The 27,804-nt window shown below is 37.0% G+C and overlaps 2 protein-coding genes and 1 long non-coding RNA gene across 5 annotated transcripts; 2 read left to right on the forward strand and 1 right to left on the reverse strand.

Moving 5' to 3' along the window:
- Positions 1-4,298: 4,298 nt before the first annotated feature.
- On the forward strand, positions 4,299-12,613 carry si:dkeyp-118a3.2 (sodium/potassium/calcium exchanger 1). 2 transcript variants are annotated; one of them, XM_048197539.1, is made up of 6 exons: positions 4,299-5,931; positions 8,838-8,909; positions 8,999-9,175; positions 9,543-9,663; positions 11,300-11,395; positions 11,488-12,613. In XM_048197539.1, exons 1-6 carry the CDS (start codon positions 5,196-5,198, stop codon positions 11,609-11,611), a joined length of 1,326 nt encoding a protein of 441 aa, XP_048053496.1. In that variant the 5' UTR covers positions 4,299-5,195; the 3' UTR covers positions 11,612-12,613. The 2 variants fall into 2 exon arrangements, with proteins under 2 accessions (XP_048053496.1, XP_048053497.1); XM_048197540.1 differs by having other exon boundaries at positions 11,303-11,395.
- Positions 12,614-12,944: 331 nt separating this feature from the next.
- tyrp1b (tyrosinase-related protein 1b) lies at positions 12,945-27,447 on the forward strand. The gene is made up of 8 exons (XM_048197538.1): positions 12,945-13,006; positions 15,375-15,730; positions 15,866-16,188; positions 18,574-18,778; positions 21,664-21,831; positions 22,004-22,183; positions 22,286-22,435; positions 26,920-27,447. The coding sequence occupies exons 2-8, from the start codon at positions 15,376-15,378 to the stop codon at positions 27,117-27,119; spliced, it is 1,581 nt and encodes a 526-aa protein (XP_048053495.1). The 5' UTR covers positions 12,945-13,006; position 15,375; the 3' UTR covers positions 27,120-27,447.
- Positions 15,325-17,401, reverse strand: LOC125272585. 2 transcript variants are annotated; one of them, XR_007185888.1, is made up of 4 exons: positions 17,190-17,401; positions 16,081-16,170; positions 15,844-15,994; positions 15,325-15,707 (listed from the first exon to the last, which is right to left on the reverse strand). It is a non-coding gene; the product is annotated as an uncharacterized LOC125272585 (long non-coding RNA). The 2 variants fall into 2 exon arrangements; XR_007185889.1 differs by lacking the exon at positions 17,190-17,401 and adding an exon at positions 16,837-17,135.
- Positions 27,448-27,804: the final 357 nt, after the last annotated feature.

Raw genomic sequence — 27,804 nt, forward strand, 5'->3', positions numbered from 1 at the left:
TTATACAGACTGCAAGTGTTTAAAAAATGAAAATAACGACAGTCTTGTCTCCGTGAATACAGTAAGAAACAATGATAACTTTAACCACATTTAACAGTACATTAGCAACATGCTAACAAAACATTTAGAAAGACAATTTACAAATATCACTAAAAATATCATGATATCATGGATCATGTCAGTTATTACTGAGTATTCTTGTCACTCCATAACATTAAGGTTGAACGACTGTAGTCAAATGAACTGTTTTAAATACGTCTTCAGTAGCTTTCTGGGCATTGAAAGTGTTAATTGTCTTGCTGGCAATGCAGGCTTCACTGGATTTTATCAAACGACTCACAAAAGAAGAACAAAAGCAATTTGTCAAAGAGCCAATTATCCGCAATATACAATGCCAGGTTTATTAGACAACTAGATTGAATTAGACATAGTTTAGGTTATGTTAGATTAATAAGGTTTTCTTTTTAAAAAATTAATTCAATTAATTGTCATATTAGGACATAATATTTTAGATTAGAAATTTAAAATCATTGAAACTTGATATTCAAGTACTTTTGAAAAAAATAATATAAGACAAAAAACGTGGCATGAGTATCATGCCTGTCCCGAAAGCATTCCCTAAGGTGTTTTTTAATAGTGATCTCTTATCTCAAATCACAATGTCCATGCATATATGACAACATCTTCAAAAAGTGAGCGTCACAGTAATATTCCCTTTGAAACTGAAATAAAGGAATTGTTTATACTTGTGAATTTCAGGGCCTCAGGCAAGTGTGAGTGTGTGTGTGTGTAAGTTCAGCTCCCTCCCGCTGTACGAGTGTGTTTGGGTCTTGCGTTGCATGGCTCAGTAATCCCAGTGCAGTCACAAGCTAACAGTGCCTCTCTCCTGCCGGGACTTAGCGCACACAATGTGAGCGGCATGTGACTGCATTAGCATAGCTCACTGTCAGACTACACTGGTCTAATCTCTGTACAGTCACGAACCACAGCACCAACAAAGCCTGAGAGAATAATAAAGCAGGAGGAAATTCTTGAAAAAGAAGTATCTGTCCACAGCGGTGGGTTTTAAACAGTCTTTGATATTTAGGAAACAACAAAACGCTCTATTAGTGACCATTCAAAATTCCCTTGTGCCCTCTATGACATCATCGATCTCACCCAGAGCCATTGATTGGGCTTCTGAACCCTCTCACCTTATTCTGTTCCCCTTAAGGAATACATTAAGTTGTTTTATAAGAGTAGTGTTGTCATATGAGCAAATGAGCGAGCGTTATCAAACACAAAGCGACTCTTATACAAAACAAGTGCAGGAACAAAACTTCTTACAAAAAGTTAAGGGTTTCAGGGCTGGGGCAATGTGCCAGAAACTATGATGGTCATGTGAAATAGTTATGAACCGAATGACTACAATCATGCCTGCCTTTGTGTCCCATTCAGAACAGTGAACTGAGGGCAAGAGCATTCCAAGAATTCTTTGAATTGAAGGAGTAAAGCCCAGCTGACTGAACACATGAGGCATTTAAGCTGTTCATTAGTGAGCAGAAATTTCAGGTGCTGGACCTAATCAACAAAAATATTTTAAGTGAATATCATTATGTTTTTTATAACATAATGGAGTCAAAATTATGGAAATCAGTTGAATCTTTACTTATTGTAAAAGCAGATCCAAAACGTTGTGCATGAGTGAATAAAGGGTGTCCAAAAAATAATATGTACAGCATTCAATGGATTTCTTGGCATGCTGTTTTTATCTTTATTTTCAGTGTAATGAAATCATTTAAGAAATTGATTTAACACAAATGGTTAAATGTTCAAATAATTTTCACTTTAATTTTCATTTGTTCACTTTAAAAAAAAATGTACACTGTAAAAAAATATTTTCATGATTTGTTATCACAACATTTTTTCTTTTTTCAGATCAAATATTATGTCAGATAACATAATATTTGGAGTTTCTGTTATTAAATCAATCGCCTTCATTGTATTAACTCAAATTTTTAATTTCAATGAACTCAAAATTTCAAGGCAACCAGGTAACTTATTTTTTGAAGTTAAACCAACAATTCTTTTTTCAGTGTATAACTAATTATTACGGAAGAGGATAAGGGCCAAACAATAATAAAAAAATAAAACCATCTCGAGATTAAAGTTGTTAAATTTCGAGAAAACACTCGTTAAATTTCGAGAAAAAAAGTCTAAATAAAATGTTGAGAATAAACTCATTAAATTACGAGAAAAAAGTTGTTAGATTATGAGAACAAATTTGTTAAATTATGAGAAAAAAGTCGTTAAATTACGAGAACAAATTCGTTAAATTACGAATTTGTTCTCATAATTTAACGACTTTTTTCTCGCAATTTAATGACTTTATTCTCCACATTTTATTTAGCCTTTTTTCTCGAAATTTAACGAGTTTTTTCTCGTAATTTAACGAGTTTACTCTCAACATTTTATTTCGACTTTTTTCTTGAAATTTAACGAGTTTTTTCTCGAAATTTAACAACTTTAATCTCGAGATGGTTTTATTTTTTTGATATTGCTTGGCCCATATTCTCTCGTAAATTATAACTATAACTAACATGATAAATTTTAACTTGCTTTTGCAGATTATTTTGCTACGATTATAGCTTGTTATGGCCATCACATCTCATGGTAAATCTTTTAACCTGAAATCTGTAATCTTATATATTGTCTTTTTCAACATAAAATATAAAACTGATTTAATCACAACCCAAACTTTTTAATAATCCATGGAAACAGTACGTTTAGAAATATATATATATATATATATATATATATATATATATATATATATATATATATACCTCAATCAAAGTAAAAAGGTAAAAAAGTAAGAAATGTTGAAATGGAAAGGCTGACATCTTAAATACTCTTGAATGGGCCTGTTGCTCTGATGTACTGCCCTGACGAACTCACAGGTAGGCCTTAATTACTACACGAGTGAGACATGTCATCGTGGCTTGGTGCCGCCACTCCGAGGATTCCACGCAGCATTCCGCAGAGCCTTGCGACTTTTCCAGACGAGGGCAAATCCTCGATGCACCCGACGCCAACTCAAAGGAAGATCAAGCATCCCAGTCCAGAGACCTCCGCTTTTGAGTTCAACACACCTGGAGCCAGCTAATTCCCTCATCCATCTCAAACACACTAAAAAACACGGCAACAAATAGACCCTACAAAAAGAAGGCCGCTTTGGACATCTGTGGTTTTCTACCATGGGACTGTGTTCTCATAATGGATTGTTAGTGATGTTGCTGTTTCATCTTTGCCAGGCACAAGGTATAGTAACTTTTTCTTCAATGACACTGAATTTGTGCTTGAAAGCAGATGTTAAGGAATCGGATTGCAAGTCTATATAAAGACTGGAAGAAGGATACTATATTCTTAGGGAATTAACCTCAGGGCAAAACTGCTTGATCCATGTTGAGTCAGCATCAGATGCCAGTACGTTTCACTGATTCATGGACTGCATCTGAGGCTGTAATCAATTTCTGACGTGCTATCTGCATAATCAATTTCCCTGGTCATTCCGAAGGCATTTTTGCTGATGATTGGCTGAAAACCCACTTTTCAATATGTCAACTAGATCTGAAACCAATAACAACTTCAAATCAGTTCGCCAAGGCTGACTGTAACCACAGCACTGGCAGCCTCAGCTTGTGTTTGGCTGTAGTACAAGCAAACTAATATCTCTATAGACTCCAAACTGAGATCACATTGGCTTCTTCATTTCAGGCCTATAAAAGTGATTCAATATCGCAGCACCGCAACACCTTCATGCAAATCAACTGTGAGATCTCACGTTCCACAGGAATTCACACAAATTTATTTCACTTTCCTGCTGAAAGTGAAAACTGCTGTGAAAACCAAAAACTAAACTGAAGATGTTTTTGACAAAATAAGTTATTATATAGTAAATATATAGGTTGATACAGTAGTAATTTTAAAAGTCTACCAACATACAGTACACAAGCTCAATAGCTCAGCTTCTGTTGTATTATTATGAGTATATTCAAGTACAGAGCTCAAAATACGTGTTGAGTCACAATGTACAATAACTATTTTAAGAAGCACTAAGATTAAAAGTGAAAGCAATTGTTACCTTGGAGAAAGTGTAATGCTAAGCCAGACTGTCATCTCAAATATAATTGGATCTTAAAATTACGATATTTGGCTTGTTAAAGGCTTCAGCTTTTAACTGTGACTCAGTACGACCCTCCCTGCACTGGGTTGTGCACCAGTCAGTATTTAACTCAGAATGCCTTTTAAATTCTAATCAAATTACTTAAGTAGCAAAAACTAACTGAATGTAAGGAAGTACAATAACAATTAACTGATATTCAAAGAAATTCAAATACTGTATTTTTTAAGGTCTAACACTTTGCCAAGTGAGTTTTGAAACAAGTTCAAAGTCGGCATGAAATAAAAATTCATCCTATTTGTTTTGTAACTCCTTGTTATAGATCTCTTTGTGAAAGAATACTTTCTTTTGTATTTTAATGTGACCTTGTAATGTTTAAACGAACTGTCATAACTCATCTCATCAAAACTTCCAGTGATAACGGCGTCCCTCAGGTGACATAGTCCAAACTTCTCCAATTATTTATTCTGCTTAAACCCCACCCAATTGACTGCAAACTCGCATTCATTTCTGAATGCAATGGCCTCATCTCAAAATCCATTCAACAACTGATGAACAGAACCAAGTCCCTGCCCTATATTTATTTCTGATAATCCGTTACACTTAAATGTGCTTCACTAAAAGGAAAAAAGTACTTTGTTAGTAGTCACATTTAATTACGACTTTAAAGGGCCTTAGATAGATCTATCACGTTAGCAGCTTGACACTGCTGACATGGTCAAATCTGTTCTGAAGTCTCTAGCTCTCTTTGTTGCTTTGCACAGATGATGCTCTCCCCTCCCCTGACCCCGAGCCAGGCCCACCAAGCCTGGGTGATGTGATTGATGCAGTGAAGGCAGCTTTCGAGCATGCGGTACAGATCTCGACAACCGGCGCCGTACGTGAAGCCTTGGAGCATGTTGTAGGGGAACTCACACCACAGAAGACTCCGGCAGAGCAGTCACCGGCAGTAGACAACGTAGCAGATCATACAATTGAAGAAGCAGATGAAGAGGAGGCAGTGGTGCTCAATGAAGGAGAACCAGATGTGCTTATGTCAGAATCAAATGAACAAACATACGAGGAAACTGCTCAAAAAGGGCTGGCCCAAGATCTAGAGCCTGCAGAGGTGATTCAAGGACTAATAGCTCAGGAGGAGTCATCAATTTCAGAGCCAGAACAGAAATCAGTTATAAAACCAGTGGACCTAGAGGCAATTCAGGAACCAGTAGAATCAGTTTTGCAAGACCCTGAGATTGTTGGAGTGGGTGAACCAATGACTGAGGAAAGCCAGTCAGAGGAATCATTATATACTGATACACAAATGGAAAATGAATCAGGAAGAGGAGCTGCTGAAATGAACAAGGGAGTCAAAGAGGTTGAAGAAGGTGCAGGAGAGCCAGGGCAGGGATTCATTGAGGACAAGGGAAAAATAGTGGAAGAAGAGGTGACAATTGGTGAAAAAGTAGAAATACCACAGAAAGAAGAATCTGTGGAAAGGCAAGAAGGGGATACAAAATCAGAGAAGATTAGTGAAGAGGAATGGCAGGCAGTAACAGCACAGATGGGTACAGATGGTGGTCTGCCTGATATGGATGAAGTAAGACAGGAAGAGGAAAAGCAGGAAGCAGCAAAGACTGAAGAAAGTGTGATTGAAAGTGTGATTGAAGTTGAAGCCAGGAGAGAGGAGGTAGAGGCTGAATCTGAGGCACTACTTCAGAAGGTTTCAAGAGAGGAGGAAGTTCTTCCAACCGACAAAACTGTACCAGAGAAAACTCAACAGGAACCAGGTAATTAAAGTACATTTACCACCCAAGACAACTTCCAACCAAAAAAAAGGTGATCAATTTGAACCTCAAAGCATTAAATTACAAATTTCATGTTATGTTAGAGGCGTAACATTTTCTAGACCAGTTGTGCACCATAGCGGCAAATTTTTTTGTTAGCTATGGTTTCCCAATTGTGATAGAGTTTTCCCCCCAAACCTAATGCAATTAGACTTTCACTGTCTGATCTTTGCTCTTACAATATACAGCAAAGGAACCAAGCCGCCTAAGGGCATCCCTTCAGTTTATAACAGCGAAAAGACTCGTAACATGTATCTCTGGAGATGACTGGCTCCTGGGTGCACTCTGAGTCATCTATCCACCATTAATTACACAGTCACGCTGAAATACACTGAAATACACTGCTTAATCAGGCCGTGCACACTGGGGATTCAGATGGTATCACTTTATTTCAGTTTTAGATTGAATAGAGTGTGGAAGAATAGATTTAAATAGAATGCAATACAACAGAATAGTGTTGCAGAATAGCAGTTGTTTTCTTTAATCAAAGTATAAGTATCTTGTTGCAGTACATTTGGGAGTATGGAGAGTAATAAAGCCCACACAAACACCTGCAAACACTAATAACACCTCCCTCTACATGAGAAAAAGGAGATTGAAACAGCTTGAAAAAAGTGCTTAAAGAAATCTCAGCAACCTCCCTTCAGTGTCATTTTATAGTCTGATGTCATTAGGAATTATATGTATTCCTACAATACACATGCATTTTGTATGTTTCAATATATGCTAAAACATAATAAGGATGTATTGACATTATTTTCACTCTCGCTCTCAAATTAGGTAAATGTGATTGCATCACACGTTTAATTAATCTCACTGATTACAAACAACAAAATCAACCTATTAATCAATTCAATATTCTATGAACCTATAAGAAGCAGCTTTTTCATACAGTATATTAGATGCTGACAACACATTAATACATTCAGTCTATACAAATATACAAAAACGTATGTGTGTTAGAACCACACTTATATCTTCGAGTATTAATGAGATCATGTTGGATTTTAACAACTGTCTAATGGTCATATGAGTGTGGTCTGTTTTGGTGTATGCCCAAAGCTCCCTAGTTGGAGCCTAATTTCTGACGAACCACTGTCCTAGATGTTTCTGCTCCTGCTGCTCCTGTGACCTACATAAAGAAACACATTCATCCTGCTGAAACTAAGAAACCCCTAAACCTTAATTCCCATACAGCATGGACTTTACTCTCCAATCCTCCTAAAAGCACTACATGCTCCACTGAGTCAAATTGCCTCTGTCACAGTTGGTGGTATTCAGATAAATCAGACTTTCTTCATTTCTTTGTATGGGGTAAATACGTGTATAAAATGAACATCTGTAATGAATTATTTAATGATTTGAAGAATATTTATGAGAAAGATAAGAGTAAGAATCTTACCCTTGTCTTCATTAAAAACGATAATTAGTTGCTTATACCAATATCTTTGACTATCTAACCCCTTAGCATTGACTGTACAACCTGTGGTACAAATACCGTTCAAAAGAGACCTTAGGAAAACTTATTTACTTAACGTGTTACGTTACTTTTGCGTTACTTTTTGTCACCTGGGCTGGGCTTGCTTGTTTGTTTTTTAATAACATAAAAAAAGTTTTATTTTTGGCGAATGATAAGTGAAATGAATGAGCCTCAGGCTGAAGGACATGAAAATTCTTGCCTGTACACACACTGTAAAAAAAATCCCAGTAAAATTTACGGTAAAAAAACGGCAGCTGTGGTTGCCAGAACTTTACCGTAAAAAATACAGTAGCAACGTAAAAAAAATGTGTTAAATTTACGGTAAAATAACGTATTTCATTAACTGATATAATGTTAATTTACCAACCTAATGAAGTACTAATATCTGTTTTGTACCTTTATAATACACTGACAGTCACCAAACACAGTGGTGATGAGAGTCACATGATGACTCATAAGTTCATCACAAGCAGATTTTCCACAAGCTGAGAAGGACAACACTAACATATAGAAGGTGCACACAGTGTCATTCACACACACACTAAACACCATCATGGTAACATGCATGAAATTTTAAAAATGCAATAAACATTAATTTAACAACATTAGATGTAACATAAAACCCTAATGTACATAACTGATTAGAAAAAAATGAGAAAAACTAAGAAGAAACAGAGTTATTTAAACGAAAATATATCAAATGTGAAGTGTCACGCAAGGAATTGTGGGAATGTCAATTTACGGTTTTTCACTGTAAATTATTTTATTTTGAATTGTTATTTTTCATTTCCAAAAACTGTGAATTTAACGGTATTTTACCGGAAAATTACATTAAATGTACCGTTAGATCTATTACAGTTATTCACCGTATATAGTATGGAAACTTTCTGTAAACCAATTGACAGTTTTTCACCGCAACATTTTTACAGTCTTTTACTGTTAAAATCACGGTCATTTTTTACAGTGCAGAAGGCGCAACTTTCAGCTGTGCTTTCATTCTTACTCCCGATTTCTCCCAACATGGGGACAGGAGAGGTGTAAGTCAATAAATGGGAAAACAAAGTAACCTGCTTTACTTTGAAAAAGTAATATTACATATTAATATTATAAAGATATTTTGTACATTTAAAAGTAATGCGTTACTTCACTCATTACTTGGAAAAAGTAATCTGATTACGTAACTCACATTACTTGTACTGCATTACCCCAACACTGCTGAACTCCTTAAGGCCTAGTATTTGTGTCACACACATGTAAGTATACACTGTGAGAGCGTCATTTTAAATTCCATATGTATCCTCCAGCTACATCCCATCTTTCTGCTGCAATTTTCACCACTATGTTAAATGTCTCCCCCATTTCACAACAGAGGTCACCGTGGATACTAAGGGAGCAATTACGTTGCAGGAGCCTGTTATTACGAAGTCTAAAGCAACAGGCGGTGAGGCTGTTAATGACACAAATTCCCTCTCGCCTGCTTTCTATGAATGTAACGCAATGAATGTGTGGAAACTTCTTCATATTCTACAGGTAAAACACATGAGGCCAGTGATGTAAATGAGATTATCACCTCCAGGGACCCGAATGAAAATGATCAGGGCGAACCGGTGTTGATGAATACTATTGAGGAGCTTCCACCAACACCTATTCTCAAACTGAGGCTCGGAGACACTGATGCACCAATGGAGGAACACGTAGAATCTACACGTATGACAGCTACATGACAAATATCTATCTATCTATCTATCTATCTATCTATCTATCTATCTATCTATCTGTTTATCATTAACAAAAAAAAAAATCACCTAAATCAAGGTTTTACACATTTTGATGGAAAATTGCAAATTTTATATAAAATGACTAAAAAATAATACAGCAGTTTGAGCTCCTGATGTTGATGTTTTCTGAAGGTTGTGCACTTGTCACTATTTTACTTATTTAAGAGTATCCCTATTTTGTACTTTATTCATGGAAAGTGCCAGATGGTAGTCTCTATAGAGAGGCACACCTGCTCATTTCTCTTTTTTGATATATTTAACTTTCTACGTTTCTATGTCTCTCTTTCACGCTTCAGAGACCAAAGCCATAGGGCAGGAGGCTTGGAAGATAGGAGCCATAGCAGCAGCTTTCTTTCTCATTCTGCAAACTGCTGTCACCGTAGTCTACATTCTGAAGTGCAGGAGAAAGCCAAACAGGTTTGCGTGTGCATTATATGACTTGGGATCTTTGAAAAGAAAAGTGGTTATTGGAACTTCACTATAACAACTGATGAGATATATAATATATGTAAATATGAGACAACTACACCGATCAGGCATAACATTATGACCATTGACAGGTAATATGAATAACACTGATTATCTCTTCATCACGGCACCTGTTAGTGGTTGGAATATATTAGGCAGCAAGTGAACATTTTGTCCTCAAAGTTGATGTGTTAGAAGCAGGAAAAATGGGCAAGCGTAAAGATTTGAGTGAGTTTGACAAGGGCCAAATTGTGATGGCTAGATGATTGGGTCAGAGCATCTCCAAAACTGCAGCTCTTGTAGGGTGTTCCCGGTCTGCAGTGGTCAGTATCTATCAAAAGTGGTCCAAGGTAGGAACAGTGGTGAACCGGTGACAGGGTCATAGACGGCCAAGGCTCACTGATGCACGTGGGGAGTGAAGACTGGCCTGTGTGGTCTGATCCAACAGACGAGCTACTGTAGCTCAAATTGCTCAAGAAATTAATGCTGGTTCTGATAGAAAGGTGTCAGAATACACAGTGCATCACAGTTTGTTGCGTATGGGGCTGCATAGCCGCAGACCAGTCAGGGTGCCCATGCTGACCCCAGTCCATCGCCGAAATCTCCAATAGTGGACACGTGAGCATCAGAACTGGACCAAGGAGCAATGGAAGAAGGTGGCCTGGTCTGATGAATCATGTTTTCTTTTACATCATGTGGATGGCCGGGTGCGTGTGCGTCACTTCCCTGGGGAACACATGGGAACTATGGGAAGAAAGCAAGCCGACGGAGGCAGTGTGATGCTTTGGACAATGTTCTGCTGGGAAACCTTGGGTCCTGCCATCCATGTGGATGTTACTTTGACATGTACCACCTACCTAATCACCTACCCATGTACACCCTTTCATGAAAACAGAATTACCTGGTGGCTGTGGCCTCTTTCAGCAGGATAATGTACCCTGCCACAAAGCAAAAATAGTTCAGGAATGGTTTGAGGAGCACAACAACAAGGTGTTGAGGTGTTGACTTGGCCTCCAAATTCCCCAGATCTCAATCCAATCGAGCATCTGTGGGATGTGCTGAACAAAGAAGTCCGATCCATGGTGGCCCCACCTCGCAACTTACAGGACTTAAAAGATCTGCTACTAACATCTTGGTGCAGATACCACAGCACACCTTCAGAGATATAGTGGAGGTCATGCCTCGATGGGTCAGGGCTGTTTTGCTGGCAAAAGGGGGACAAACACAACATTAGGAAGTTGGTCATAATGTTATGCCTGATCGGTGTATACAGACAATATAAGTAGCATTACACACACACATGCACACAAATGTATTCAGCAAATCAAAAGTGACTTACAGAACAAGATCCCTAGGACTATGAGTGAGCAACAGGAATATTGGAGTTTAATGGCAATTAGTTCATGTCTGTATAGCTTTGAAGCCACCTATACTGTTCAAATGTTTGGGGTCAGTGAGATTTTTGTTTTTGAAAGAAGTATCTTATGCTCACCAAGGCTGCATTTATTTGAACTAAAAGATAATTTTTTATACACCGCATACTAAAGTATCTACTTTAAAGATAATATTCCTATATATTTGTTAGCAGCGGTGTGGCCCCAAAGAACCTGTGTGCAGGAGGAAACGGGGGTATAGAATGTGACGCAAACAACACAGATACCACCATTCCAATTGATGAACAGTGAGTATACAACCACCACATATATACACCTTTTGATTATGAGGACCATAAACACACACACATGCATTGTGACTGATTGTTTGCGCTTACAGAACTACTGTAGACGACCTTCCAGAGTACTCGCAGGTCCAGCAAGAGGACGTTGCTATGACAACTGTCCCCCTGGATTCCACAGAGAAGAATTCGTCCTATGACCCCAGAACCTCTGCTGTTTAGCACTGCTGACCTTAAGGAGTGTGATTCTAGATGTCCAAGTGTGTGTGTGTGTGTGTGTGTAAATGATTGAGTGCCTGTTATGAATGTGTGTGTATGTGTATTGAACAGTCTGGTTAACCTTGACAGAAAATGTCACTGTATTATTCACTGTACAATGACATATTTTTTGCACAGCAAAAAATAGTATCTTCTTTCAGTACAATATCTAAACAAGTCACTTTGGAGACTCATTTATTTGAGAAGCGAAATGATATGAGATCAAGTAAAAAGAAAAAAAAGAAATAAGAAACAAGAAATAATAACTTGTTTTCCCTTTAAATTAAGTTCATTTTTCTGACCCCAGTTTACTTTTTTCAGAAAACAAGACTTAATATCTTATGTCATTTTCCTTCTCAAGTAAATGTATCTTGATTTAAGAAATAATTACATACATGTACTGGAAAACAAGACAAAAATATTAGGAAAAGCCGTGTGTGAAAAAGCAGAGTAGATCTGACTATTGCATGTACCCAAGGATAAAAAGTATACATTTTTGGGCTGGTTTTTCAGCTAAAATATCTATATTCTGAAGAAAAAAAGTTACATTTACTAGAAAAGCAAAACTGCATAAAATATTAAGACTTGTTTCCAGAGAATATACTTAGAATTGAGTTTTTATCAAAACATCTAAAGACAATTTGCCCATGGGGTGAGATAAATAAACTAGTTCAATATTTATATTGTGAAAATCAAGTCTTATCATGCTTCTCAAGTATATTTATCTTGTTTTAAGACTGTTTAGATATTTTTACTGAAAAACAAGACAAAAAAAGAAAATGATTAAGATTAAAAACTGATTTGTCTTGACGAAGCCAAACAATAGCTATTACAATAGCTATACTATTTCCATTTACTTGTAAATGTATGTCCAATTCCATAGAAAACTTGTGTAAGATTAGCATTTTTACTAATTAAAATGTATTACTTTGAAAGTTCCCGGAATTAAAAACAATTCAAATGTTATGTCTTCCTATCTTTCCTGCACAACCTTATCGTAACAGACACGAGACATGTGTCTTTTCTTTCATAAATGGTTTGCTTCAGTCCACTTTTTTGCCTGTTATGAAAGCAAAGACCACTGATCTATCAGACCTTTATAAATGTCAAACCAATATACGCAAATGAAGAGCTACATTCATTGAAGAGGTAAGAACGTTGTGGACTCTGTCTTTACCCTTACTCTCTCTCCTCTCCTCTCCCTCTGCTGGCTGCTGATCACGGGATGGAGGGATCAGAGAGATGAGTGCAGTCAGGAGGGGTGTAAGTATAAAAGAGTTGGCCAGGGGGCAGCACAGGGGGGCACTAGTGTGTGTGAGAGAAAGAGTGGGGCAGAAAAGAGAGAACGGATGATATAAGGTACAAACTTTTAACTTTTTTTTACACTTTATATCACTGCATTGTCTGAAGACATTCTGGCCCACTAGGGCATGACTTGGATGAATTGTTGTTTAATAAATCATTTCAGAATTAATGATGCTATAACAGTGTGAGTTAAATGTATGTGATTTATTGTCAGGTTCTTTTTGCTATCATAAGAGTCAAGATGACAAATCGATAAAGGAAATACATTATTTTATTTTGTATGAACCATTAACACGATCTATGTGTGGGTTTACTCTGAGGACATAGTCAGCAAGTTAGACAGTTTGAGGTTGTGAAGTTTGAACAGTCTATAACTTAGATGCTTCTAGAAGGCTGTTATACAAGCCTACTACTTCAAAAAATAAAAGAGAGAGAGAAAAAAAAAATCAACTGTTGCTTTCCATTGTTTCTCTCTGACAGGGTAATACATTTCTTACATTTTTCAGATCTTCTGCAGTAAGAATGGATCTTACTCTGCATTTTTTTTTTCTTGCAGCTTCGATACCATTTCTTTTGCAAATTGTGGGTTAAGACTGGGTTACTCTTTTTCCCGAAGCAAAACCATAATGCTTTATGATGAAATAATTTTCTCTTCACCTGTAATTTATCAAATTTAACTGTGAAAAAAAAAAATTAAATTAAAATTACAATGCTTAAAACAAGGTTTTTTTCCTTGTTTTAAGCATATATCTAGTAAATGTTTGTAAAGTGTATGCTTAAAACAAGAAAAAGTTCCAGCAGGGTAAGAAAAATAATGAGTTTGAATAATCTTAAAAATGCATTTAATTAATTATCTATTAATTAAAAAGATATTTTTTGCATGCAGTTTGCGTCTACATTTAATTTGTTATCTTATGTTTAGGTACTGTATCTTTTCTTGGAAATGAGACAAAAATACTTATTAATAATTTTTGTAAAAAAAAAAAAAAAAAAAGGTTTTTCTTGTCACACTTTTTTCGATGGTCCACTTTAGAGACTCTACTTACTATAAGTAACTTTACAACTACATGTCAACCCTCATTACAGTATTAGTAGATTATTAGTAGTCTGTCTGCTTAATATCTGCTAACACTTTATTTTAATGGTCCCCCGACAGACATTCTACTGACTAGTAACTTTGAAACTACATGTCAACTTATTTTACTTACCCAAACCCTAACCTAACAGTCTACTAATACTCTAATGAGAGTTAGTTGACAGGTAGTTGCAAGGTTACCTATAGTCAGTAGAATAGCTGAAGTGGACCATCGAAATAAAGTGTAACTAAAGTGTAAAGTGTTAAATAACTTAATTTGCACAATCTATGCCATTTTAAAGGGATACTTCATCCTCCAAAAGTTACTGACTCACCCTCATGCTCAGTGTTGGGGAAAGTTACTTTTGAAAGTAATGCGTTACCATATAGCGTTTCTCCATGAAAAAGTAACTAATTGCATTACTTAGTTACTTTTTATGGAAAGTAATGCGTTACATTACTTTTGTGTTACTTTTTCTCACTTGGGCTGGGCTTACTTGTGTTTTTTAATAGGAAAAGTTCAAACCAAAGTGAAATGAATAAACCTCAGGCTGAAGGAAATGCAAATTCATGCCTGTACAGTAGAGGGCGCAGCTCAAACAAACCTTTCAGCTGTGCCGCCATTTCAGATTGCAGAAGAATAGGATGCAGGAAAAAAAGTTCAACACTGTTACTTTAGCAATAAAAACAAAACAAAAACATGAAACACAAATGTGATTAACTAAAGTAATTTTTGCTTATTCATATGGTTAAATTGGATCATCAGAGGTCAGCAGCAAAGACATTGGTTAATAAAGTGAGATTAAATACATAAAGTATATTTGTGTTATTTAACATATTTAATTATTGCAGGTTTGCATAATATTCTGAGTTTGCATTTCACAGTCTTCCAGTGAGATGAGTAAACACATGCTAACATTTAATCTAGATCTGCATTAACCATCATGTTCACACACAACGCCTCTGCATTTACTCCTGATTTCTCTCAACATGGGGACAGGAAAGATGTCAGTCAATAAGTGGGAAAACAAAGTAACTTGAGTTACTTATTTGAAAAAGTAACTCAGATATTTTGTTGTAAATTTAAAAGTAATGTGTTACTTTACTAGTTACTTGGAAAAAGTAATCTGATTACATAACTCATGTGCCTTGTAATGCGTTACCCCCAACACTGCTCATGCTGCTCCAAACCTGTGTGATTCTCATTCTGTTCAACATCTGTTGTGTTTCATAGAATAAAGGAAGTCATAGAGGTTTGTAATGGCAAGAGGTTTAATAACTGAGGACAAAATTGTCATTTTTGGGTGAACTAAGCATATTTTAATGCATGCGGGTCCATCTTTCCAGGATGTGGAAGAGTGTGTGTTTAGTGCTAATGTGCGTTGTGCTGACGCACGCTCAGTTCCCACGTCAGTGTGTGACACCAGAAGGTCTGCAGAGTGGCACCTGCTGCCCATCACCTACTGGACTGCCCAATGATGAGTGTGGATCCAGTACTGGCAGAGGTCAATGCGTGTCAATTACCGCTGACCGCCGCCCACACGGGCCTCAGTATCCTCACGATGGGCGGGATGATAGAGAACGATGGCCACTGCGGTTCTTTAACAGAACCTGCCAATGCAACGGCAACTTCAGTGGATTTAACTGTGGGCGATGCCGACATGGTCTGACAGGGCCAAACTGTGATCAAAGAGTCACCGTGGGTGAGGATAAACATCCACACTCTCAAATACACATGTTCACGCTGCACATACAAATGTGCATTGCAAATACATACAATGCATGTGATGTTTGTATGCTTTGCTTACTTTCTCACCTGAGTCTGTTTGTGTTCCCAGTGCGACGTAACGTCATGCAGATGTCTACAGATGAGAAAAGAGCCTTTGTGAACGCTCTGGACCAGGCTAAAAGAACCGTCCATCCTGACCTTGTTATCTGCACCCGTCGCTATCAGGAGATTTTGGGGCCTGACGGAGCAAGTGCTCAATTTGAGAACATCACCATCTATAATTACTTTGTCTGGACCCACTACTATTCGGTCAGTAAGACTTACATGGGTCCAGGGCAGCAGAGCTTCGGAGGTGTGGATTTCTCTCACGAAGGACCAGGATTTGTCACTTGGCACCGGTACCACCTGTTGCAACTGGAGAGAGACATGCAGGTGATCATGATAATGATAATTACACAGCAGGAAATAGACATAAGAAAACCTATTAAATAATGCCACGTATTTCCAAAACTGTATGACTTTCTTCTTTCATGGAACATGGAAGGAGATATTTTAAGGAAGGCACTGGTCTCTCTTTTCCATGCAAATGTAATGAATGGAGACTGGATATTTTAAGCTTCAAAAAGAACTTAAAAAGTATCATAAAAGTAGTTAATATGACTCATGCCCTATATCAGTTAAGTCATACAGTAGCTTTAAGTGAGAAACGGGATGTGTTGATTATGACTTAAATTTTAATCTGTTTATTATACGAAGTTATCGTATGTTTCGGAAACTTGGAAAAGTACACAGAAGTAGTTTAGGCCACTTTTATGATGGTTTGATGTTCTTTTTAAAGCTCGAAAGATAGTAGGCTAGAAAAGTGTAAACAATAAATTTTTTAAAGTCCCCCTGTATTCAATAATTGTATCCCTTAAAACTCATCTTTGATCACCAAAATTACATATTTAAACGTTTTTTTTTTTCCCTGTGAAAAAAAATTCTTAATGCCTTAAAATAGCTTGAATGTAACTCTACACCCTTGCCTCATTTAATATACATGGATCTATGAATATGATAATTAGCCCCGCCTCCACTCACTTGCACTAGCTCAGACGAGATCCAGTCGTTCAACTTACTGAGGTAAATGCTGCACAATGGTATTGGTTTTTACAACGTTGGACACATAACGGTAATTAATATGATTAGCGTTTTGCTTGACTGCGTTACCAAACAGCTAATAATGTGTTGCTAATGTTACACAAACCAATGTTCACATTCACGAGTTCACGAGACAGCTGCCTTCTAACAATCAGTAACCTTAGAAACGCTTTGAACAACTCAGTGGAGAAAGGCATATAGTTCTCCATAACATCATAATATACATCATACACCTGCCATATTGCTAAATCTACATGATTTTTCATATCAACAGAAAAATATGCCGGGATAACCTTCTTTTGAGACTCCCTTGCGCGGTCAGTTAATGATATGCTAAAGCCCGGCGGCACGTTGACGTGATTGGTTACAAGGTAGTTTGTGACGTCAGAAATACCAGCGTTTTCAAACCGCGGGTTTGAGGGGCCGTTCACACAGAACGCGTTTTTCTATTCCAATGCGCTACTTTCCCATTGTTTTTCTATGTAAACACGCGCTTGACGGACGTGCATGACCGTTACGCTCGCGTCTCGCGTCTTTTGCAGCGCCTCACACATGAGCGCCGCGTTTTTAAGACGCCGTGTCAAGTTAAAAGAATTTCAACTTTTACACGCAGCGCAGCTCATCAATGTAAGTTCCAAAACAGTGGACCAATCAGAAGAACTTGGGGGCGGGGCAAGCGTTGCGCGTTGGCATGACAACTGTTTTATATAATGGCAACATGGCAGAGTAGGCGCTCATTATTATCTGATTATTATCTTATTTTCTTTTTTTCCATGTCAAAACTTGTATCTGTAAATTCTGCAGTTTGCCTATTTCTATTATTTCCGCTATTGTCGTTATTGCATCACGTCTCAAAGGCATGTCTCGAGACTCTCGCGTTCTATGCTGCGCTTTTTTTTAAACCACTCCTGAGCGCTGCGTCTCGCGTTTTTAGACGCAAAGACGCGTTCTGTGTGAACGGCCCCAGAGACTGTCTTTGGTTTACTGCAGTTTTAAAGAGAAAATACTCAGCAATGGTGTTGACTTATGAATTTGCACATGTTTTGTCTTAAAGCATATTAAAACACCAGACAGACATTAATGACCAACATTAAAAACTTGATTTTCATCACAGGGTGTCTTTAAGGTTTCATTTGTATTCAGTGGAAGAAAGTCAGTACTGGTTTGGAATTACATGAAGGGGAATAACTGATGAGAGAAATGTATTTTTTTGGGGTTATAAAGTTATATTATGAAGATAAAAATTACTTTGATTTTGCAATAATTATGCAATAATTTTGACTTTTATGATTATGACTTTTTATCTCATAATTATGACTTGAAAAAGCTGAGATGTGGTAGAAATGTGTGTCTGCTTTAGTAGAAGAACTGCAAAATTTATTTTCATTAAATTTCATTTTTAATCAGTATTTTTCTGTTGTTGTCCAGTAAAACTATCCAAATATCCTAGGAACAAAATTTTCTTGAGAACTAAAAACTGTGTGAGATAATAAGACCTCATTTGTTTCATTGCTTTAAGCATAAATCTCTAAAGTTTTGTTAGATTTATGCTTTACTCCAGAAAAATCAATTTAAGTCTTATTATCTTGTGCAGTGCACAGAAATACCAACTATTCCCCATTGATAGAAGGATCAGCTAATGGGACTTGTTGGGGATATGCATGTGTGTGTGTACAGGACATGCTGGGGGACCCGTCGTTTGCCCTGCCGTACTGGAACTTTGCTATAGGAGGCAGCGAGTGTGATATCTGCACTGATGACCTGCTGGGAGCCAGAAGCAGCTTTGACACCAATGGCATCAGTTCCAACTCTGTGTTCTCTCAGTGGAGAGTCATCTGTGAGAGTGTGGAGGAGTATGAGACACTGGGGACCATCTGCAACAGTACGACACACTCGCACAACATACCAGTAACACACACATCACACAAACACATATACACAGAATACTGCAGAAACACACGTTTAATTTTGTGTCCTCTCCCCGGTGGGAGATCTGTGAGAGTGTGGGGGAGTGTGAGACATTGGAGACCATCTGCAACAGTAAGACACACACGCGCACACACACACACATGCATTCCAAGACCTAAGACTGCTCACATGCTGTTTGAACTAATCCTTTGAGGCATTTCGAGAGCTCAGAAGAAAGATCAAACCTTATATGGGCAAAATGATTAGGATCATGTGATAGTATTTGCAAGTACGTGACTCACGATTGCAGACAAACTGAATAGTATAATATTCAATCTTATGATGCTTCTTTCTCATTTTCTGTGGGACCTCATGAAGACATTTGGCTAATTGGCTAAAGACATGACAGATCACAATGAAAAAAAGTATAGTTTAAAACTTGCCAAGCTTCTTTAAAAAAAAATGTTTTATTCATTATGTGGTTTTGAAAAAAGTTCCATTTTCACAAATGTTTAACTGAATAACTTTAAATGTCATGTGGTGCAACTAGTAAAAGTACCTTAAATGTATGTGACCTCGGACCACAAAACCAGTCATAAGTCGCATGGGTATATTTGTAGCAATAGCCAACAATACATTGTATGGGTCAAAATTATCGATTTTTCTTTTATGCCAAAAATCATTAGGATATTAAGTAACGATCATGTTCCATGAAGATATTTTGTGAATTTCCTACCGTAAATATATAAAAAAAATTATTTTTGTGAGTGGATATGCATTGATAAGGACTTCATTTGGACAACTTTAAAGACGATTTTTCTCAATATTTAGATTTTTTTGCACCCTAAGAATCCAGATTTTCAAATAGTTGTATCTCAGCCAAATATTGTCCTAACAAACCATACATCAATGGAAAGCTTATTTATTCAGCTTTCAAAAAATTGACCCTTATGACTGGTTTTGTGGTCCAGGGTCACATATGTGAGTGTATACGTACTAATTTAAATATATTTTTTAAGATAAAAGTAGTTTTTACAAATATTATGTTTTAATAATTCATTAACATCCTTATGTTTTTGGGGAGTTGCACCACATGACATTATACAGCCTGAACAAATCTTGCATTATATCATAAAAATGTTATTTGATATTTAAGAGACTTATTGACCTTGACACACAGTCATGATGGTCTTTAAGGGGTCATTTTCATTTTTTAAATATTATTATTATTTTACTCCTTGTCATTTGGACCAGTTGACTGTATTGGTCACACCACATGATTTGGCTGACATTTTTTTTCAAATATTGATAAGCAGTTAAGCAGCTTTGTTAAAATATTCAAATATTTTTCCTAAGAAAAAATTTGCTCCTTTATACAATTTATGCGACTCTTAAAGGTGCCCTAGAATTAAAAATTGAATTTACCTCAGCATAGTTAAATAACAAGAGTTCAGTACATGGAAATGACATACAGTGAGTCTCAAACTCCATTGTTTCCTCCTTCTTATATAAATCTCATTTGTTTAAAAGACCTCCGACGAACAGGCGAATCTCAACATAACACCGACTGTTACGTAACAGTCGGGATCATTAATATGTACGCCCCCAATATTTGCATATGCCAGCTTATGTTCAAGGCATTACACAAGGGCAGCCAGTATTAACATCTGGATCTGTGCACAGCTGAATCATCAGACTAGGTAAGCAAGCAAAGACAATAGCGAAAAATGGCAGATGGAGCAATAATAACTGACATGATCCATGATAACATGATATTTTTAGTGATATTTGTAAACTGTCTTTCTAAATGTTTCGTTAGCATGTTGCTAATGTACTATTAAATGTGGTTAAAGTTACCATCGTTTCTTACTGTATTCATGGACACAAGAGCCATCGTTATTTTCATTATTAAACACTTGCAGTCTGTATAATTCATAAACACAACTTCATTCTTTATAAATCTCTCCAACAATGTAGCATTAGCCGTTAGCCACGGAGCACAGCCTCATATTCATTCAGAATCAAATGTAAACATCCAAATAAATACAATACTCACATTATTGGATGTATGAATGCAGCATGCATGACGAACACTTTGTAAAGATCCATTTTGAGGGTTATATTAGCTGTGTGAACTTTGTTTATGCAATGATAGAGTCTAGAGCTCGGAGGAGGCAGAGAGCGCGAGCAATTAAAGGGGCCGCAGCATGAATCAGCGCATTTCTAATTATGCCCCAAAATTTAAAAAAATCTATGGGGTATTTTGAGCTGAAACTTCACAGACACATTCAGGGGACACCTTAGACTTATATTACATCTTGTAAAAAAAACGTTCGATGGCACCTTTAATGAGAAGTTTAATTAGATGTTTTTTTCTTTATTATGAAATCAGCCCCCGGTTTCACATACAAGGCTTAAATTTGGCTAAAATGTTTGAGCTGTTTTAACTGAAAGAAACTTGTACTTAACAGATCTTAAAATATGTCAGTGCCAATGTTTTGTTTCAAGATGCACACCAGTGATGTATTATTCTAGTGTATTGAAGTTACTTAAATATCCTAATTGAACTAAGGCCTAATCCTGTCTTAGGCTAAGCCTTGTCTGTGAAACCTGGCCCAGGACAGTTATCACCCAGACATTTTAACTTTATACCCCGAATAAAATATCAAAATTAATTTTGATTCAGATATTAAAAACATGCCCATTACTGAAGAAGCGTTTTCAAGTCAGTGTATTTAAATTGCATTTTAATGTATTTTCAAGCAAAATAATAGATTCTGACAAAAAAAAAAAAAAAAAAAAGACCATCAAAATATATAAGTTATCAGTATTTACCTGCTCTGCCTGGTGTGTATTCAGGTACGGAGTCAAGTCCAATCAGAAGAAACCCTGCTGGTAATGTGGCTCGACCCATGGTTCAGAGGTTACCAGAACCACAGGATGTCGTTGACTGTCTAGAGCTGAACACTTTCGACACGCCACCGTATTACTCGACTTCTTCTCAGAGTTTCAGGAACACTATTGAGGGTATGAAACACACACAGCTGCAGATAACAGTATTTCTTAAAAAAGGTTTTTGAAATATGTTTGGAACCACAAACAAAGAGACTTGCACACCAAACAGGCAACCACCTGCATGAACCCTTCACAGCATTTTGGAGAAGTGAGACTTTTAATTGGTGTTCTGTTGTGTCACTAGGTTACAGTGCTCCTCAGGGAAACTATGACCCAGTAGTGAGGAGTCTGCACAACCTGGCTCATTTGTTTCTAAATGGCACAGGTGGACAGACTCACCTGTCACCAAACGACCCCATCTTTGTCCTGCTTCACACGTTCACTGATGCCATCTTTGATGAATGGCTTCAGAGGCATACTGCTGGTAAAACACACACACACATACATATATACAGTACATACATACATAATCAAAAAGTTTCATGTTTCAGCTGCATCATAACCAGTGTTTTCTGTGCTTATGCAGCAGGAACAGTGGTCTATCCTGAGGAAAATGCTCCGATTGGTCACAACAGAGAGTTCAACATGGTCCCATTCTGGCCACCAATCAGAAATGCTGAAATGTTTGTCACCGCCCCAGACAACCTGGGCTACACCTATGAGGTTCAGTGGCCAAGTGAGTGATGGGTCATAGCATACACACATCCTGATTTTGCAGAGTTAGACACATTCCCGAGTCAACGTATTTTGTTGATCCTGGAACAACATTCCGGTCCGATAATTTAGTTCTATCCCCATCCATACCCCTAAACCTAACCCTACCCATAAGTTTCCCCTAAAATAAGAGGGAAATGATATGTGAATAACATTGATGTAGAACCCCATAACCCTGGTTGTAAGCCTAAACTTGACATAATCTGTATGTGATATGATTGGTTAATTGAAATGTTGATCCACGAACATGTTGGAACAGGTTCTGCATAGCGCACACGGCAAAAAAAAAATCCATTATAAACCCATAAACCATGTGAACATTCATTTCTGGAAAGCTTTATTAATTAACTTAAAATGGATAAGTTAGGTTACTTTACAAAGAAGAAAATTGTCATCATTTGCTCACACCTTTTTCATTTTAGATTAACTTCTGGTTGGGTGAATTCAGTATAATGACAGTACATCATGACTCACTTAATAAAGTACTCATTGTCAGCAAAAAAGTCCATGTGACTTGCTGATCATTTTCCAAGTCCCCTGTTTGTTTTGCAACAGTAAAATAACCCTTAAACAGGCAAGAGTGGAAAATGATCAGCAAAAATCATTTAATGGCACATTTTTATATAATCTAGACATTTTATGAGCTGTATCTTCCAGGATACGTTGCCCTATTAAGGTATTTAAAAAGCCAAAGATCAATATTTCTGTTTTAAGTGATGCAAAAAATATGTAATATGCAAAATATGCTGCATGTATGACATGTCTAAGTGTCTTAAAATCAAGGCATTCTTGTGTTTTTACACTGTTGAACTGTCTCATCTTCAACCTTAGGGCTGGTTTAAGGGCCACTGTCCTGCAGAGTTAAGCTCCAGTCCTAATCAAACACACATGGCTGTAGTTTCAAAGTAAATCTGAAGACTTTTTGCAGGTTTTGGTGTATTTGATTGGGGTTGGAGCTAAACTCTGAAGGATGCCAGCCCTCTAGGAGCAGGGTTAGCTACCCCCTGTTCTACCCTGCAAGAAAATATCTATTTGAAAATGTAGTCAACTAAATAATAATATCAGTTTAACATGTGAATATTAACATTTGTGCCATTTTTAAACTCAAAATACATAGATTGTCAATATTTTGGATTAACCTTTTTTCTTACCCTAATCTGGCAGTGTATCTCAGGGGATACGGATGTTTCAAAATGTGCAAAATAACAGCATGAACAAAGTATGACTTAATTTTCTTTTTCAGCATCTTTAGGCAATGTTCAAAATTATTATTAGCAGTTTTATTGCTTTTTTTACTGAATAAAAGTAAGATTAATGTCTACTTTCTGAAAAGTCAGAATGTCTAGCACCATGAGCGAATATGTTGGTTTTAGGTCAGGCTGACAAAATGAGCACATTGAACCAAGTCATATGACCCACATACTCAAAAGAGACTCAAATATAATAATAATATAATAATAATAATAATAATAATAAGTATTGGGTGAAAAAATCTTTCTCATGCCTCCGGTCCCACTTTATATTAAGTGGCCTTAACTACTATGTACTTACATTTAAATTAATAATTTGATACAATGCACTTATTGTGTACATACATGTTTTTACATTGTACTTATATTTTAAAAACACCTGCATGTAATTACATCTATAATTAATTTCTGTAATTACATTTATAATTACACTGTTGACCCATCCCTTACACCTTAGCCCTACCCTTAAACCTACCCATACCACCAAAGCTTTCCCTAACCTTACCCATATCCCACCTCAAAAGCAGCAAAAGTATTGTGCAATTCAATATGAACCCAATAAGTACATTGTACTTATTTTTTGATGTAAGTACATAGTAGTTAAGGCCACTTAATATAAAGTGGGACCATGCCTCCTACAAGAGACTAAAGAGTATGTATCTTGTGGTGTACATTGCCTGTTTAAGGGATAATATTTAAGCCATTGATTTGCTGTGCACAGTCCATTAGGCGGAAGAAATGTTCACCTGCTTCTTCCGCCATTGTCATGGCAAATCGGATCGTCTATACAGTTAATAGTTATACCAAGCATCACTCAGTGGCCATATTTGCAACGCCTCCAGACAGCTATTTTGGGCATCCAAGACCAAGTCTTATCTATTTGAATGGGGGAATCCTGAAATCTCAAAAACTGCTTGGCGAACTCACAATTAAATAACATATTTCTAATCAGCAATTAAATCTGACATGAACTGGCCCGTAAATGTTGTCTGTTATGCTCAAATAACGTTAAAAAGCTTTTTTTTCAGGCTAGATGAGCCACTGCACTGAGCGCGACTCTCAGGTTTCTATGGAGCCTCTAACGGCAGCTGCAGTGATGCAGTGACTTTATCAATCAGCAATTGGCTCTTTTACTTAGAAGGCGGGACGTATTCCACCATATTGCGTCTTGCAGTTTCTCTCATTCATAACTAATAGGAGTGAACCGTCTTTCTATATCTAAAGTCTTTGCTATAAATGAACTACACCACGGTTGCACGGTTTCAACGTCCCCAACAATAAGCTTCCGACAACTCTTTCAGTCTTTATCTAAAGACATTTTCCCAAAAAGTTTGAATTAGAATAGTTTGTAAGAGCACAGTTATAAGCATAACTAGGCTGTAAAAGCGGACTGAGCTTTTGAGTGATGACATTTAATGTCACCGACAGCCTCTGTAGTCCGATTTAGCCACTTGTTAGCAACTGTCATTTTCAAGACATGTAACAGCTTAAAAAAAATCACAGGTAGGTTAAAGGGTTAGTTCACCCAAAAATGAAAATTCTGTCATTTATTACTCACCCTCATGCCGTTCCACACCTGTAAGACCTTCGTTAATCTTCGGAACACAAATTAAGATATTTTAGTTGAAATCCAATGGCTCAGCCTTCATAGGGAGCAATGACATTTCCTCTCTCAAGATCCATTAATGTACTAAAAACATATTTAAATCAGTTCATGTGAGTACAGTGGTTCAATATTAATATTATAAAGCAACGAGAATATTTTGGTGCGCCAAAAAAAAAAAAAACGACTTATAAAGTGATGGCCGATTTCAAAACAATGCTTCAGGAAGATTCGGAGCATAAATGAATCAGTGTATCGAATTCGCTGTTCGGAGCACAAAAGTCGTGTGATTTCAGCCGTTGGCAGTTTGATACGCGATCTGAATCATGGTTCGATACACTGATTCATTTGCTTCGATGCTTCCTGAAGCAGTGTTTTGAAATCAGCCATCACTTTATAAGTCGTTATTATTTTATTTTTTTGGCGCACCAAAAATATTCTTGTCACTTTATAATATTAATATTGAACCACTGTACTCACATGAACCGATTTAAATATGTTTTTAGTACCTTTATGGATCTTGAGAGAGGAAGTGTCCATTGCTCCCTATGCAGGCCTCACAGAGACATCGGATTTCAACTAAAATATCTTAATTTGTGTTCCGAAGATTAAGGAAGGTCTTACAGGTGTGGAATGGTATAAGTAACAAATGACAGCATTTTAATTTTTGGGTGAACTAACCCTTTAATACTGATGTATTTTATGTTGTAGAATAAAATGTGAAAGTATCTTGAGCTTGTGTTAACCAGGGACCATATTTCAGCCATTTAACCAAAAACCCATTCAAAAAAACCATTGACTTTGGGACGATGGAACCAGAAGTGCTAAAATGCTAACTCGCTTCCAGGTTTTGGCCTATAAAAATGAGTCATGCAAGTGTAGCTCCTACCTCTTTGAATGGCGAAACATCAAATTCTCCAAAGCTGTTTACCAAGCTTACGATTAAATTTCATATTTGAAATTTGTCAGGCTGGCAGCCAATGCGCATGTGCAGTCCTAAGCGCACATCTCAGAACATCGACTGTTTCTATAGCAACCGGATCTTCTAAAACTGCTGCTTCAGTGATGCGATGACTTTAACAATCAGCGATTGGTTCTTTTATTTAGAAGGCGGGACTTATTTTGCCATATTGCGCGTTGCTTTTCTCCCATAGTAATATGAGTGCACCATCTTTTTGTTACGTCCCACTGATGGTTAGGTTTAGGGGTGGGGTTAGGGGTGGACCTTCATGCCATACTTTTTTTCTAAAAATCGTACATTTCTGTATCATACAAATTCATACTAAATCTCCACTTTGTAGAATACGTTTTCTCATGAAATCAGGCTGGATACTGTAGGAATCACAGTAAAGAGAGTACTCATTAAAAGTTCTTTAAATCATTGGGATCGCTTGGGGTCCTGATGGAGTCCAATTTTCAAGGGAAGACCCGATTTATCACAACACCGGTTTAAGGGCCGTTAGCAAACCAACATCAAAGATGCACTGAGAGCAGTGGTAGCCACCACATTTGTACAATTAAAAAATGCAGTTAATTTGTGGTGTGATGCATATAAACAAAAATCTCTCTCTCTCTCTCTCTCTCCCTCCCCAGCACGGTCATACACTGTTTCAGAGATCATCACCATAGCGATCGTTGCCGTGGTGCTTGTTGTGGCTGTGGTGGGTGGAGTCATCGGGTGTGCTGTTCGGGCGCGCTCTTACCGCTCAGCTGAAGGCCTGGAGCCGTTGCTAGGGGAACAGTTCAGGCGTTACTCAGAGGATGAGCGCCATGCTTCTCAGTCTGTGGTGTGACTGAGGAACTAAAAAAACACATATCTTAAACACTTTTATTATTGCACACTGTGCATCCACCCTGTACTGGAGGAGTTTGAATTATGAATTATTAGCGTTCAAAAGCATTGTAAAAATTTGTGGACACAGGGGCTTAATTTATGACTATTTATTTATCATATTTTTCATGTCCAGCGAGACATTGAAAATACTGTCATATGCGCCCTTGTTTAATGTGTCGCCTTGAGTTTATACAGTGCTTATGAATGCCCTATGAACACATGACTTAAGGTTATTGTACAGTGTGACCTCTTTTATATTACTCTGATAAAAAAAGTTTTAAAATTCATTTAAGTTTCATTTTTGTGTACTTTCAATTTGATTTAACAGTGCAGACAATTCTGCAGGAACTGCAACAAAACCAGCTTTCAAGGAGTGTCAACGTTACATAAGTTCTAAGTAAATTTTATATATAGCCTACAGTACATAAATTATTTTTCCAAGGAAAAAAAAAAACTCCTCCAAGAAGTTACCATAGATATAAAATTCCTGATAGTATCCACATCCTCATTCACAGACCCAAATTATTATATGACATGGTTCATGTGATGACATAAGTGTCATGATTAATAACCATAATCCATCAGAACAAAAGTGTCCAGAACAAAAAGTGGTAAAATAAAGTAGGACGACAGACCCTCACAAA

This window comes from Megalobrama amblycephala, linkage group LG7 (genome assembly GCF_018812025.1).
Source record: "Megalobrama amblycephala isolate DHTTF-2021 linkage group LG7, ASM1881202v1, whole genome shotgun sequence".
NCBI lineage: Eukaryota > Metazoa > Chordata > Actinopteri > Cypriniformes > Xenocyprididae > Megalobrama > Megalobrama amblycephala.

Excerpts from the sequence above, each read along its gene's own strand:
- tyrp1b (XM_048197538.1), top strand. The coding sequence starts at position 15,376 with ATGTGGAAGAGTGTGTGTTTAGTGCTAATGTGCGTTGTGCTGACGCAC. Across the intron at positions 18,779-21,663 it reads ACTGGGGACCATCTGCAACA|GTACGGAGTCAAGTCCAATC; the intron begins GTACGACACACT and ends GTGTGTATTCAG. Across the intron at positions 22,436-26,919 it reads CTATGAGGTTCAGTGGCCAA|CACGGTCATACACTGTTTCA; the intron begins GTGAGTGATGGG and ends CTCCCTCCCCAG.
- si:dkeyp-118a3.2 (XM_048197539.1), top strand. The coding sequence starts at position 5,196 with ATGTCAGAATCAAATGAACAAACATACGAGGAAACTGCTCAAAAAGGG. Across the intron at positions 8,910-8,998 it reads GAAGTCTAAAGCAACAGGCG|GTAAAACACATGAGGCCAGT; the intron begins GTGAGGCTGTTA and ends CATATTCTACAG. Across the intron at positions 9,664-11,299 it reads TGCAGGAGAAAGCCAAACAG|CAGCGGTGTGGCCCCAAAGA; the intron begins GTTTGCGTGTGC and ends TATATTTGTTAG.